Below are 12,395 nucleotides of genomic sequence, written 5' to 3'. Positions count from 1 at the left end.
TATGCTTTCTCTGATTGACTTTTCTGCTTGTGAGTTTTTTCATCCTGGATTCTGAAGTGAGATCTTTTTGAAGGATTTATGTTACTCAATTTCTATTAGAAAGTACAGCATTAAGAAAAATAACATATTTACCCTTCAGTCCAGTTCAGTTCAGTTCAGTCGCTTAGTCGTGTCCGACTCTTTGTGACCCCATGAACCACAGCACGCCAGGCCTCCCTGTCCATCACCAACTCCCGGAGTTCACTCAAACTCATGTCCATCGAGTCGGTGATGCCATCCAGCCATCTCATTCTCTGTCATCCCCGTCTCCTCCTACCCCCAATCCCTCCTAGCATCAGACTCTTTTCTAGTGAGTCAACTCGTCGCATGAGGTGGCCAAAGTATTGGAGTTTCAGCTTAACAGCTATAAAATTAATGTTCACATATACCAAACTCTACTTAATGATAGAAAATAGTATATTTATCTCTGGAAATGAGTGATGCTCTCAGTTCTACTAAGTAGAACATTCATATTAAATAAGAATATTTGTCTTCTTTGTTCATTCTGTAATATTTGTTGTATTTTGATGGGTGAAATATAGGAATTTGTTTCCTCTTGCCTACTGCAAGTGCTTGACTATTGGTGAAAGCTATTTACATGAATATTTAGTCATTGCAGTTAATTATAGGAAATAGTACTGCTGCTTCAATACCTACCTAGAAGAGCATGCAATCTCCAGGTCAACTTTATTTAGCTTTGGAAGCACTCCAAATTTTTGGTGATTTTATCTTTAAATTACATTGGTTGACCAAAAGAGTTCATTCAGGTTTTTCCATAAGGTGTTACAGAAATATTTGAATGGACTTTTGGCCAACCCAATATATGACTTAGCCAGAATTTTGAGACAAATTGTATATGTTGACGGGAAGCTTTCTAGAGAGGCGGTAAAGCCACCCTGGAGGGAATGATTTTTAAGTTGAACAAGCACGACTTTGTACTATACTTAGGAAGCAACTTAAGTTTTTTTCTCCCACTATCCATTTACATTTATTCATTGGGTCTAGTTCTTCTCCTGTCTTTAGATGAAAATTCTAGTTAGAGGATAGGATTGTGGCTTTTCTGGTCATTCTTAGGTTTTAAAAAGTCCTACTGTGCAGGTCATAAAATGAATGTTTTCAGTTAAAATTCCAAACTTCATTTACAGTTGAGGCTTCTCCCCTTGTTCAGCTCTGGTTTACTGCCAGCAGGAAGCTGGCATTTGGAGACAGTGATCTGGTGGGCTTCTTTTTTCACCTTGGCTTCCTTCTAGACCTCCCCTTCCCAACCTATCAGGGAGGAGAGTAAATGGAACAGGAAACTTTTTATCTACTGGTGCTGTGATGGTAGATGATCAATGTTGTGTGATGCTATCAGATATTTAAAGCTAATTCTTAAAGACAATCCTGAGTTCCTTTACAACTCCATCATCAATAAACTACTCATCTTTGGTTCCTTTGGCAAAGCAAATGCAGTTCTCCTTTTTCAGCCCCTAGAAACTCAGGCTCTGTGCTAAAGTCTGTCAATGCCACCCAGTCCTTTTAGACAGGATCTAAGATGATCCTATGCTCGCTGTCTTATAGTGGCCCACAGCTGTGCCATGTGTACCCTTTTGTGCTGACAAAAGGTATTCTGGAGGTGCAGTAGGAGATCTGCTCCTCCCTTTCCCATTTCCCTTCTAAGCTACCTCAGCCAGCCCCTCTCAGTTCATATTTGAGTGAGTACACTGGGACCCTAAGTTACATATACCACTGATGGGAGTATAAACTATTGCAATAATTTCAGAGAGCAATTTGGCAATAAAGTTATATAAAGTTCCCAGCAAATTCACTTCTGGGGATCTATTTAGTGAATCTCTGCACATGGTATTCACTGCTGCTCTTATGTGCATTAAAGTAGAAACAACCTAACTCCCTCAGTGAAGGAAAAGATAAAGAAATTTTGGGTTAGTCACACAATGAGTAGTGAAAATTAACTAGAGATTGGTCAACTGATTAAGTCTCAAAAGTATAATTTTGAGAGAGAAGAAAGGTGCAGAATGATAGGTACGAATGATTCCATTAAATTACATGTCTAAACACGCAAAAGAAAATATATTGTTATGGGTACACATATAAAAACATGTATGGGAATAATGATCTAACTATTCTGAGGATAGTGTAGAGGGAGGGAGTTTCTGCCTCCCTGTATTGCTCTACTTGAATGAATCAAAGCTAGTATAATATACTGAAGTTCTTACTAAAATTTAAGTTACATGGTATTTATCATATTAAAGTAATTCAAGTATTCCATTTATGGCATTTCATTATAAATACTGTCATTATAAGGGCTTCCCTGTGGCCCAGCCGGTAAAAAATTCACCTTCAATGCTGGAGACCTGGGTTTGATCCCTGGGTTGGGAAGATCCACTGGAGAAGGGAAAGGATACCCGCTCCAGTATTCTGGCCTGGAGAATTCCAAGGACTGTATGGTCCATGGGGTCGCAAAGAGTCACAACGGAGCGACTTTCACTTTCATTATAAACATTTCATTTAAAAACTAGAAGGTAATCAGAGAATGAAAGCTGACTACCCAGGGTCCATAGCAATGGCTGCATACTCCAGGTATACAACTTTAATTTTTGCTCAGATAGCTGTAAGTTTTGTTTGGACCTCCAGAAGGCACTTTAAACCCTGACAGACCCTGTATGGAGCCTATTCAGACATCCCACTGCCGCTGGGAGAGAAGGAAAAGAGTCCTGGGAATGACTCGCCGTAATCAGTTAAGAGCAGGCGGAGAGGTACCGCTTAACAAACCCAAGGGCTGGGAAGGGACATATGTATACCGATGGTTAATTCATGTTGATATTTGGCAGAAAACAACAAAATTCTGTAAACCAATTATCCTTCAATTTATAAAAGTTATTAAAAAATAAAACACACATACACAAAAACCCAAGGGCTTAGCAAAGCTCCACATTCGAGGTCCTCCTCTCTTGGAAAGCCTGAGCAGGGTGTGACCCTAGCACATGGTTGGTGTTCAGTCGCTCAGTCGTGTCGGACTCTGCGACCCCAAGCTCGCACGTGGTGAGCTCCTCCAAAAAAGACCCCCAAACAGCAATGTCGTTTTTGCCCCGTGCCGATCACAGGGCCCAGAAGACATCTGGAGTTTAGGGAATCTTTGCAGAAAGAACGAATGAGCTAGAATTGCCGGTCTTGCTAACACAAAGGGATACTAAAGCTAAACGGCAGCTCTGCCTCCAACTCACGATTGTTGGCGAGAGCAGCCAAGCTCAGCGTAAAGACCGCAGAACAGCACATGCGCGGTCGATCTCCCGCCCTCAACCCATTCTGCGCAGGCTCCACCTGTGACGTACACGCGCTTTCCCCGCCCCTTCCGGAGGCTCGCCGTGCGCGTGCGCCCTACGTTACGCGCTTTGTTGCAAAAGCGAGGGGGTGAGGTCCTGCGGTCCGCGCGCGAGGGGCGGCCAGACGCAGCGGGCGGGGCGGAGGATGGAGGCTGTGGCGTCCGCTGCAACGGTCGTGGCCGCGCGTGAGAAGGTGGCGGTGTAGGCAACTCGGGCTCCGTGGAGGCTGGCGGTGGTGGCCGGGCCATGGCGGGAGACCGTCTGTGTTGGGCTCCCTGAGGTGCGTTCCCTGCCGTCTCGGGGAGCCGTGACCCATGGGCTCGCTGAGCAGCCGGGTGCTGCGCCACCCGGGGCGAGCCCGAGCCCAGCCGGAGCCGGCTTCTGGGGCTGGGGGCTCCGCCCGTAGGCCGGAGACTGGTGGCGACGCGCCCGGCCCTGGCTTCTGTTACTGTCCAGGCAGTCACAAGCGCAAGCGGAACAGCGGGGCCTTCTGCTACTGTAACCCGGATTCCGAGACCGACGAGGATGAGGAGGAAGGGGACGAGCAGCAGCGGCTCCTCAACACCCCTCGAAGGTACGGGGCGGGGAGGGGGACACGCCCGCACTGCCCGCGCTCGCACCTGTTGGGCGGCTCCCGCGGCCCGGCCTGGGGATGAGCCCTGGGCGCTTCGGGGGCTGTGGCGCTCCCCAGCCTGTGTAGAGCCGGACGTGCCTTTGACGGGGTAGACCTGGGAGCCGGTCCGAGGCGGGCCGGATGGGGTGCACCTGGGGAGACGCCCCGTGGTCTGGCTTGTAAACCGCAGACGCCGCCAGGGTCGTGCTGCCGCCCCAAGATGAGACTGAGAAACGCCAAGCCAAGGCTTGCGCCTCGTTAAACCTTAGACAGGGCCAGCCGGCCGGCCTTCCGTAGTACACCTTGGTCCTCTCTTGAGTGGGTGGCAGTAGAATTAAGTTGTTTTGCATCCGGCTGCCTTGAATAGTACGAGACACGTACATTCAGACCCTGAAACGGGCATCCCTGTTGTCCCACAGCGGAAGGGAAATGATTACATACAGGAGCTCTTTTTAACTGTAAAGGTGAAATTTATCAGTAGTGTGTACATTGGTTTCTCAGTAGCAGCAGAGTCTTTTCAGCGTCTCTAGCACTCAAAGTCGTTGACCGTGGATATGTGTAAGGCAGCTTGCTTAACCCTTTTATTAGAAGAGTTGAAAAACGAAGTATTTACTTGGGAACTAAAATGTAGTTTGTAAGTTGAATATATTTTCACATAAACAGTCTCGTTGTTCCCTTTTTTTAAGGCTATCAGTGGGTCACATAGATGTAATTTTTTTAAAGGAAACTTCAAAAAAATAAAATTTTATGCTACACGTTACATGTTCATTGTAAAATAAGAGTATCATAATAATCTCTGTAAGTAATTTGATTTCTAAATCCTTTCGTACAGTTTTATGTTTATATTCACAAAAATGGACCCCGACTGTCAAACTGTTCAGTTCCCTTTTTGGAGAATTAGTGTAGTATAGAGCTCAGGTTTTGAGTTCTAGTCTATATTTTGCACTTAATAGCCTTATTTCCTCGTGACTAAAATGGAGATGCTAATACTTGTAGGACTTGACGGATGTTAGAATGCATACAATGCACAGTGCCTGGTATGGAAGCAGTCAGTAAATATTATGTCTCCTTGATGGATTGGCTCCCCTTATCTTTACAAAATATAAAGATATTTACATCCGTATTACTATAGCCAGTACCACTTTGTTTTGATTCCCTTTTATCCTGTGTCTTAAAGTAGTATTTTGTACACAGCATTTAGTTGAGTGTTGTTTTTTTAAAAATCCAATAGGATAATCTCTGCCTTTCAATTAGTATTTAGACCATTGTATTTAATATCGCTGTAAAAATATATGGGACTTCCCTGATGGCTGAGACGTAAAGAATATGCCTCCGATGCAGAAGACCTGGGTTCTGTCCCAGGGTCAGGAAGATCCCCTGGAGAAGGGAATGGCTACCCACTCCAGTATTCTTGCCTGAGAATTCCATGGACAGAGAAGCCTGGCAGGCTACAGTCCACAGAGTTACAAAGAATTGGACTCGACTAAGCGTCCAAATCCCATGGATGGAGGAGCCTGGTGGGCTGCAGTCCATGGGGTCGCTAAGAGTTGGACGCGGCTGCGCGACTTCACTTTCATTTTCACTTTTATGCATTGGAGAAGGAAATGGCGACCCACTCCAGTGTTCTTGCCTGGAGAATCCCAGGGATGATGGAGCCTGGTGGGCTGCCGTCTATGGGGTCGCACAGAGTCGGACACGACTGAAGTGACGCAGCAGCAGCAGCAAGTGTCCAAAATCACTGCGGATGCTGATTGCAGCCATGAAATTAAAAGACGCTTACTCCTTGGAAGGAAAGTTATGACCAACCTAGATAGTATATTAAAAAGCAGAGACATTACTTTGCCAACCAAGGTCCGTCTAGTCAGGCTATGGTTTTTCCAGTGGTCATGTATGGATGTGAGAGTTGGACTGTGAAGAAAGCTGAGCGCCGAAGAATTGGTGCTTTTGAACTGTGGTGCTGGAGAAGACTCTGGAGAGTCCCTTGGACTGCAAGGAGATCCAACCAGTCCATTCTAAAGGAGATCAATCCTGGGTGTTCATTGGAAGGACTGATGCTAAAGCTGAAACTCCAATTCTTTGGCCACCTCATGCGACGAGTTGACTCACTAGAAAAGACTCTGATGCTGGGAGGGATTGGGGGCGGGAGGAGACAGGGACAACAGAGAATGAGATGGCTGGATGGCATCACCGACTCTGTGGACATGAGTTTGAGTGAACTCTGGGAGTTGGTGATGGACAGGGAGGCCTGGTGTGTTGTAATTCATGGGGTCGCAAAGAGTCGGACACGACTGAGCGACTGAACTGAACTGACTGAAGCGTCTAACTGCTGCTGCTAAGTCACTTCAATCGTGTCCGACTCTGTGCGACCCCATAGACGGAAGCCCACCAGGCTCCCCTGTCCCTGGGATTCTCCAGGCAAGAACACTGGAGTGGGTTGCCATTTCCTTCTCCAATGTGTGAAAGTGAAAAGGGAAAGTGAAGTCGCTCAGTCATGTCCGACCCTTAGCGACCCCACAGACTGCAGCCTACCAGGCTCCTCCATCCATGGGATTTTGTAGGCAAGAGTACTGGAGTGGCTTGCCATTGCCTTCTCCGGAAGCGTCTAACACACACATAGAAATATATATGTCGGGGTTCGTTTGAAAGAAATTACATAGTAATTAGAGTAGAGAAAATTTAATATAACCATTAAATTATTGACGTAAAGAGATCTCTGAAAAATACAAGAATGGAGGATATAGGGAGCAGTCACTACTTCTAGGGCTGAGACAGACTATCCAAGGAAGAAACAAGTTTGGAACAGGGCCACCTTTTCCAAGCTGAGATTCAAATGTTAGAGGAGTTGTGGCCCTCTAGATGGTAGATAAGTTTGCTAAGATGTGGAAGGCTGAGACTGGCTAGCAAGAAACCACCCCCTGGGTTGCCAACAAAACTAGCTTGAAGGCTGTCTGGTTCACAAAACAAAATATTTACCATCTAGACCTTTATAGAAAATGTTTGCCAGCCCCCAAATTACATGAGTAGAGTGGAATGGAAAATCTAATAAAGCAGATCTTTATTAGGAAGTATATATCAGAATCTATTGTGTTATACTAGCATACCGGCATAAGAAGCCTAGTTTATTCAGCTCAGCGTGGACAAAGGGTGTAAGAAAATTTTAAGATTAGGAATTTTGTGAGTTGTCGCTAATATACTTCCTGAGGTTGTCTCGTGTGCACTTCTACCTCAGCCACCACTCCATGAAAACCTTTGGTCTCCAGGCCCACTTTCTACCTAATACCTTTTGTCAAGTGCATGTTTTACTTTTACATTAACAAGACTTAAAACTCAGCTGTTCTGCAACCAGATCTTTAGTTTTTTGTCCATAGAGTTTCTCAAAATTGAAATCTAGTGAACAGATTTGTAGAGCTATGTAAATGTTGTTTACTGCAGAGTCAGGATTATAAATCCTACTTCCTGGGTCCAAAGTTACAACCACTTGTTTTTCTCTTAGGAGAAATCTTCTAACCTCATAATTAAATTGAATCTTTTTTTTTACATTCCATTAAGTGTTTAAATTCGAACCCTATTTTCATTTGTAGCTTATTAGAACAATACTCTTTTTTTTTGTGTGTTGCTTTTTTATTTTCGTAGATTTCTCTGACTGGCTTCCACCCCTGCCATTGACAAAATAATAATATTCCTCCATCCTGTCTTCAGATTTTTCTCTTTCCAAACACACTTGCATGGAGTCCACCTTATTTAAACCCAGACCTCCCTCCCTCCCGGGTCCCTGCATCCTCCTGTTCCAATCTGGATTCATTGCCCTCTAGGTCAACACTTATCTTGGGACAGACATTGACCCCTTCTGTAGGATTGGATCCTGTTCTCTGTAGCCTGTGTCTTTTCTGAACTCTTCTGAGGGAACTACATCCTCAAGTATATTTTCCTAAGAAAATTGCTAAAGAAGGTAATTTGTGCTTACCCAGTTGTAAATTTAGTCTCTCGCTTTAGTCATCTTTTGACTCGGTGTAGAAGTCTAATCTGAAATAACTTTTTATGTCTTTGATGGTTTTAATTCATTGTCTTTTAGCCTACCATATTGATGAGAAATATGATACTGGTCTAATTCTCTTTTCTTTTTAGGTGACTTTTTTTTTTTTTTTCTCTCTGGAGCTTTTGGAGTTTATTCTTTAGTATTTTGGAATTTAGAAGGTACTGAAGTATAGGTCTTTTAATGGCCTTGGTGCTTGGTGGATCCTTACAGTCTAAAGACTGCTTTGGGGAAACTTTCTTCTGTAATTCCCTTCTATTATCTTTGTTTTTTCTTTCTTGGACCCCTCTTAACTGGGTTTTTGATCTCTTGGACTGTACCTCTTTCTCTTTTTTTCTTTCTAGGTCTTTTTTGCTTTATGTTCTAGGAAATTTTCCTTAACTTTGTCTTTTTTTTTTTTTAATTTCAGCAACCATGTTTTTAGTCCTAAGAGCTCTTTTCTCCCTCTTCTTCTGAGTCATCCTTTATCATAGCATCCTATTTGATAAATGTAATAATCTGAACTCTCATAGCAAATAGATGAAGCAATAGACACAGTGACAGACTTTATTTTCTTGGGCTCCAAAATCACTGCAGATGGTGACTGCAGCCATGAAATTAAAAGACACTTGCTCCTTGGAGGAAAAGCTATGACAGACCTAGACAGTGTATTAAAAAGCAGAGACATTACTTTGCCGACAAAGGCCCATCTAGTTAAAGCTATGGTTTTTTCAGTAGTCATGTATGGATGTGAGTGTTGGACCATAAAGAAAGCTGAGTGCCAAAGAATCGATGCTTTTGAACTGTGGTGCTGAAACTGAAGCTCCAGTATTTTGGCCACCTGATGCGAAGAGCCAACTTACTACAAAAGACCTTGTTGCTGGGAAAAATTGAAGGCAGGAGGAGAAGGGGTCGACGGAGAAAGAGATGGTTGGATGGCATCACCAATGTGATGGACATGAGTTTGAGCAAGCTCCGGAAGATGATGGACAAGGAAGCCTGGCGTGCTACAGTCCTTGGGTCTCAAAGAGTTGGATTTGACTGAGCGACTGAACAACAACAAAAAATCTCAACTCTGCAGGTGTGCTAGTTATAATTAGAGTGTTAGGGTTTTTTTTTTAAGTTCTCTTTTCCCTGAATTATACATTTCCTCTGATGCCAAATTCTCTCTTTTTTAAAAATAGTCTTTATTTTTTTTTTTAATTTTTTAATTAAAATTCTTTTTCTTTTTTTAAAAAAAGAAACTAACCCCCCTCCCACCGCCCTCCTCCCTTTATCCTCCCTCTGGGTCATCCCCGCATGCCAGCCCCGAGCATCCTATAACATGCATTGACCCTGAACTAGTGATTCGTTTCACATATAACAACATACGTGTTTCAATGCCATTCTCCCAAATCATCCCACCCTCACCCTCTCCCATAGAGTCCCAAAGACTGTTCTATACATCTCTGTCTCTTTTGCTGTCTCGTATACAGGGTTATCATTTGCATCTTTCTAAATTCCATATATATGTGTTAGTATACTGTATTGGTGTTTTTCTTTCTGGCTTACTTCACTCTGTATAATAGGCTCCAGTTTCATCCACCTCATTAGAACTGATTCAAATGTATTCTTTTTAATGGCTGAATAATACTCCATTGTGTATATGTACCAAAGCTTTCTTATCCATTCGTCTGCAGATGGACATCTAGGTTGCTTCCATGTCCTGGCTATTATAAACAGTGCTGCAATGAACATTGGAGTACACGTGTCTCTTTCAATTCTGGTTTCCTCGGTGTGTATGCCCAGGAGTGCGATTGCTGGATCATATGGCAGCTCTATTTCCAATTTTTTGAGGAATCTCCACACTGTTCTCCATAGTGGCTGTACTAGTTTGCATTCCCACCAACAGTGTAAGAGGGTTCCTTTCTCTCCACATCCTCTCCAGCATTTATTGCATGTAGACTTTTGGATAGCAGCCATTCTGACTGGTGTGAAATGGTATCTCATTGTGGTTTTGATTTGCATCTCTCTGATTATGAGGGATGTTGAGCATTTTTTCATGTGTTTGTTAGCCATCTTTATGTCTTCTTTGGAAAAATGTCTGTTTAGTTCTTTGGTAAAAATAGTCTTTAATACTCCTAACTTCCTCATGTTGGGAGATCCTTGGTTGTCTGCCTCAGAATGGGTAGCTTGTGTTTGTGTGTGTACGTTGAGTAAATAGATTTATCGCTACTGAGCCTCCCTTTTAATTAGGAAGACTGTTTACTAAGTTGTATATGATTGTATATGGGTGCGGCATGCTCTGTTTTAGAACAGAGATTCCCAAACGTTATTGGTTCACAGTACCCTTAGTGTCTCAGTAATGTTTTTCTTGGCACCTCTGGCCCTAAAGAAATGTTTAATAGTCAGGTCCAAACAAGTTAATAGTGTAGGTCACATAGTGTCTGAATGATGTTGCTGTGATTTTCTTTAAGTTTGGAATATTTCACATTCCTCCCTGGGTTTGCTGTGGTGCTCCAGGTGCTTTGTCACACAGTTTGGGAACCAGGATTAAATCCTGGTGAATAGGTTGGTAAGTAACAGGTTCAGTTCAGTTCAGTCGCTCAGTCATGTCCGACTCTCCGCGACCCCGTGACTCACAGCACGCCAGGCCTCCCTGTCCATCACCAACTCCCGGAGTTCACTCAAACTCATGTCCACAGAGTCGGTGATGCCATCCAGCCATCTCATTCTCTGTCGTCCCCTTCTCCTCCCTCCCCAACCTTTCCTAGCATCAGAGTCTTTTCCAGTGAGTCAACTCGTCTCATGAGGTGGCCAAAGTATTGCAGTTTCAGCTTTAGCATCAGTCCTTCCAATGAACACCCAGGACAGATTGTTCAAATGCCAGGATGAGGATAGGTTTGTCTGGGGCTTCAACACCTACACCAAAGTCTTAATTCTTCCTGATAAATATATTCTGTTTCTTTCTAGAAAAACCTTGGATTCTGTTTGCAGGAGTTATCTGTACTCTATGTACATAGTGGTGGAGGTTATTAGGGGAACAAATTTCCCCATTTTCTGCCTCACTTCTGCCTTTTTTTTCTCTTGAGATCTCATCTTCCCAGGCCCATTCCCACCCCACAGTCCTGAAGGGCTTCAGCCTCCATTCTAGATCCTGATACATTTTGGGCTGTGGCTTTCACTGCTCTTTTCCACTCCAGTTTGTTTTCTAACTTCCAGATCCATGGAATTGTCTGATCACGTGGTAAGCCCAACCTCACCTTTTTCCTGTTGTGGGTTTATTCCTTTCTGCACTTTTAATCTTCATATAATCTAGAGAGAGTGCTTTTAGGAACTGGAGACTGCTTGTCTTATTTATCTCTTACAGTAACCCAATGAAGTGAATGTTTATACCCTTTTTTCACATGTAAGGTAACTGAGCTGTGATAGAGCTGGGACTCAAAGCCAAGTCTGTCTACCACCAAAGCATGTGCAATTTTTATTGTCTGTTGGGAAGAGGTATTCAATACACAAATTTAAGATGCTGTCAGAATGATTACTTTTTTTTACATTTAATAAAAAATGTAATCAATCATTAATCATTAATTTTACATTTTTCATTAATGATTAATGATTTTTTTTTTTTTTACATGTAAAAGTTTTACTAGGAAAGCTGTCAGGATTGGCCAGGAGTATAAAAAATATTGATCAACCTCTGCCTAGGGGTTTCCTTACCTATTGGATGGACCATCTTGATCACAGATTGTCAAAACAAATATTACACAGTTCTTCCTTTAAATCTTATGCACAAATCCAGGATATTTACAGAGGCATAATATGTGATGCTGTTCTGGTTGAGGTTAGATGGGATACCCAGAGTTCACTCCTCACTCCCCTTTGTAAACCCTAAGACACTTCTCCATTGAGCATAGTTTTGAAAATCTTTGGTCTGAGGCTGTAAACCATTTGTCTGATTTAGGGAAAAACACATTTTAAGGAGTTTAAGAATAGTTTGGGGGCTTCCCTGGTGGCTAAGTGATAAAGAATCCACCTGCCAATGCAAGAGACATGGGTTCGGTCCCTGGTCTTGAAAGATTCTATATGCCACAGAGTAGCTAAGCCCATGCACCTCAACAACTGAGTCTATGCTCTAGAGTCCCAGAGCTGCATCTCCTGAAGCCTGCATGTCCTAGAGTCCATTGTCCACAATGAGAGAAGACACCACAATAAGAAACTCGCACACTGTAACTGGAAAGCAGCCCCTGCTTGCCATAACTAAAGAAAAGCCCACACAACAATGAAGACCAACTACAGCCAAAAATAAAAATAAATTACATTTTAAAAAAGTTGTTTGATACTAAAGTAAGATCAAATGTAAATTACTTTTAAAATACTTGGGTAGGTCTTGTTCTTCATTTTGTAGTTGGAGTATTATTGCAACTATATT

General features: G+C 43.0%; 1 protein-coding gene across 4 annotated transcripts in view; it reads left to right on the top strand.

Moving 5' to 3' along the window:
* The first annotated feature begins 3,409 nt into the window (after positions 1-3,409).
* Positions 3,410-12,395, top strand: part of GMCL1 (germ cell-less 1, spermatogenesis associated) — a 52,001-nt gene continuing 43,015 nt past the window's right edge. For 2 of the 4 annotated variants that reach the window (XM_055399650.2, XM_055399647.2), the window contains exon 1: positions 3,410-3,936. In XM_055399650.2, the coding sequence (XP_055255625.1) occupies positions 3,677-3,936 (260 nt within the window). In that variant the 5' untranslated portion in view covers positions 3,410-3,676. The remainder of the gene's footprint in view (positions 3,937-12,395) is intronic. The other 2 variants (XM_055399651.2, XM_055399649.2) reach the window with 1 other exon arrangement.

This window comes from Moschus berezovskii, chromosome 11 (genome assembly GCF_049115385.1).
Source record: "Moschus berezovskii isolate FMDL1 chromosome 11, NW_MosBer_1.0, whole genome shotgun sequence".
NCBI classification, from domain to species: Eukaryota; Metazoa; Chordata; class Mammalia; order Artiodactyla; family Moschidae; genus Moschus; species Moschus berezovskii.
The sequence above is the reverse complement of the archived record's forward strand: the minus strand, read 5'-3'. Positions and strand labels throughout refer to the sequence as shown.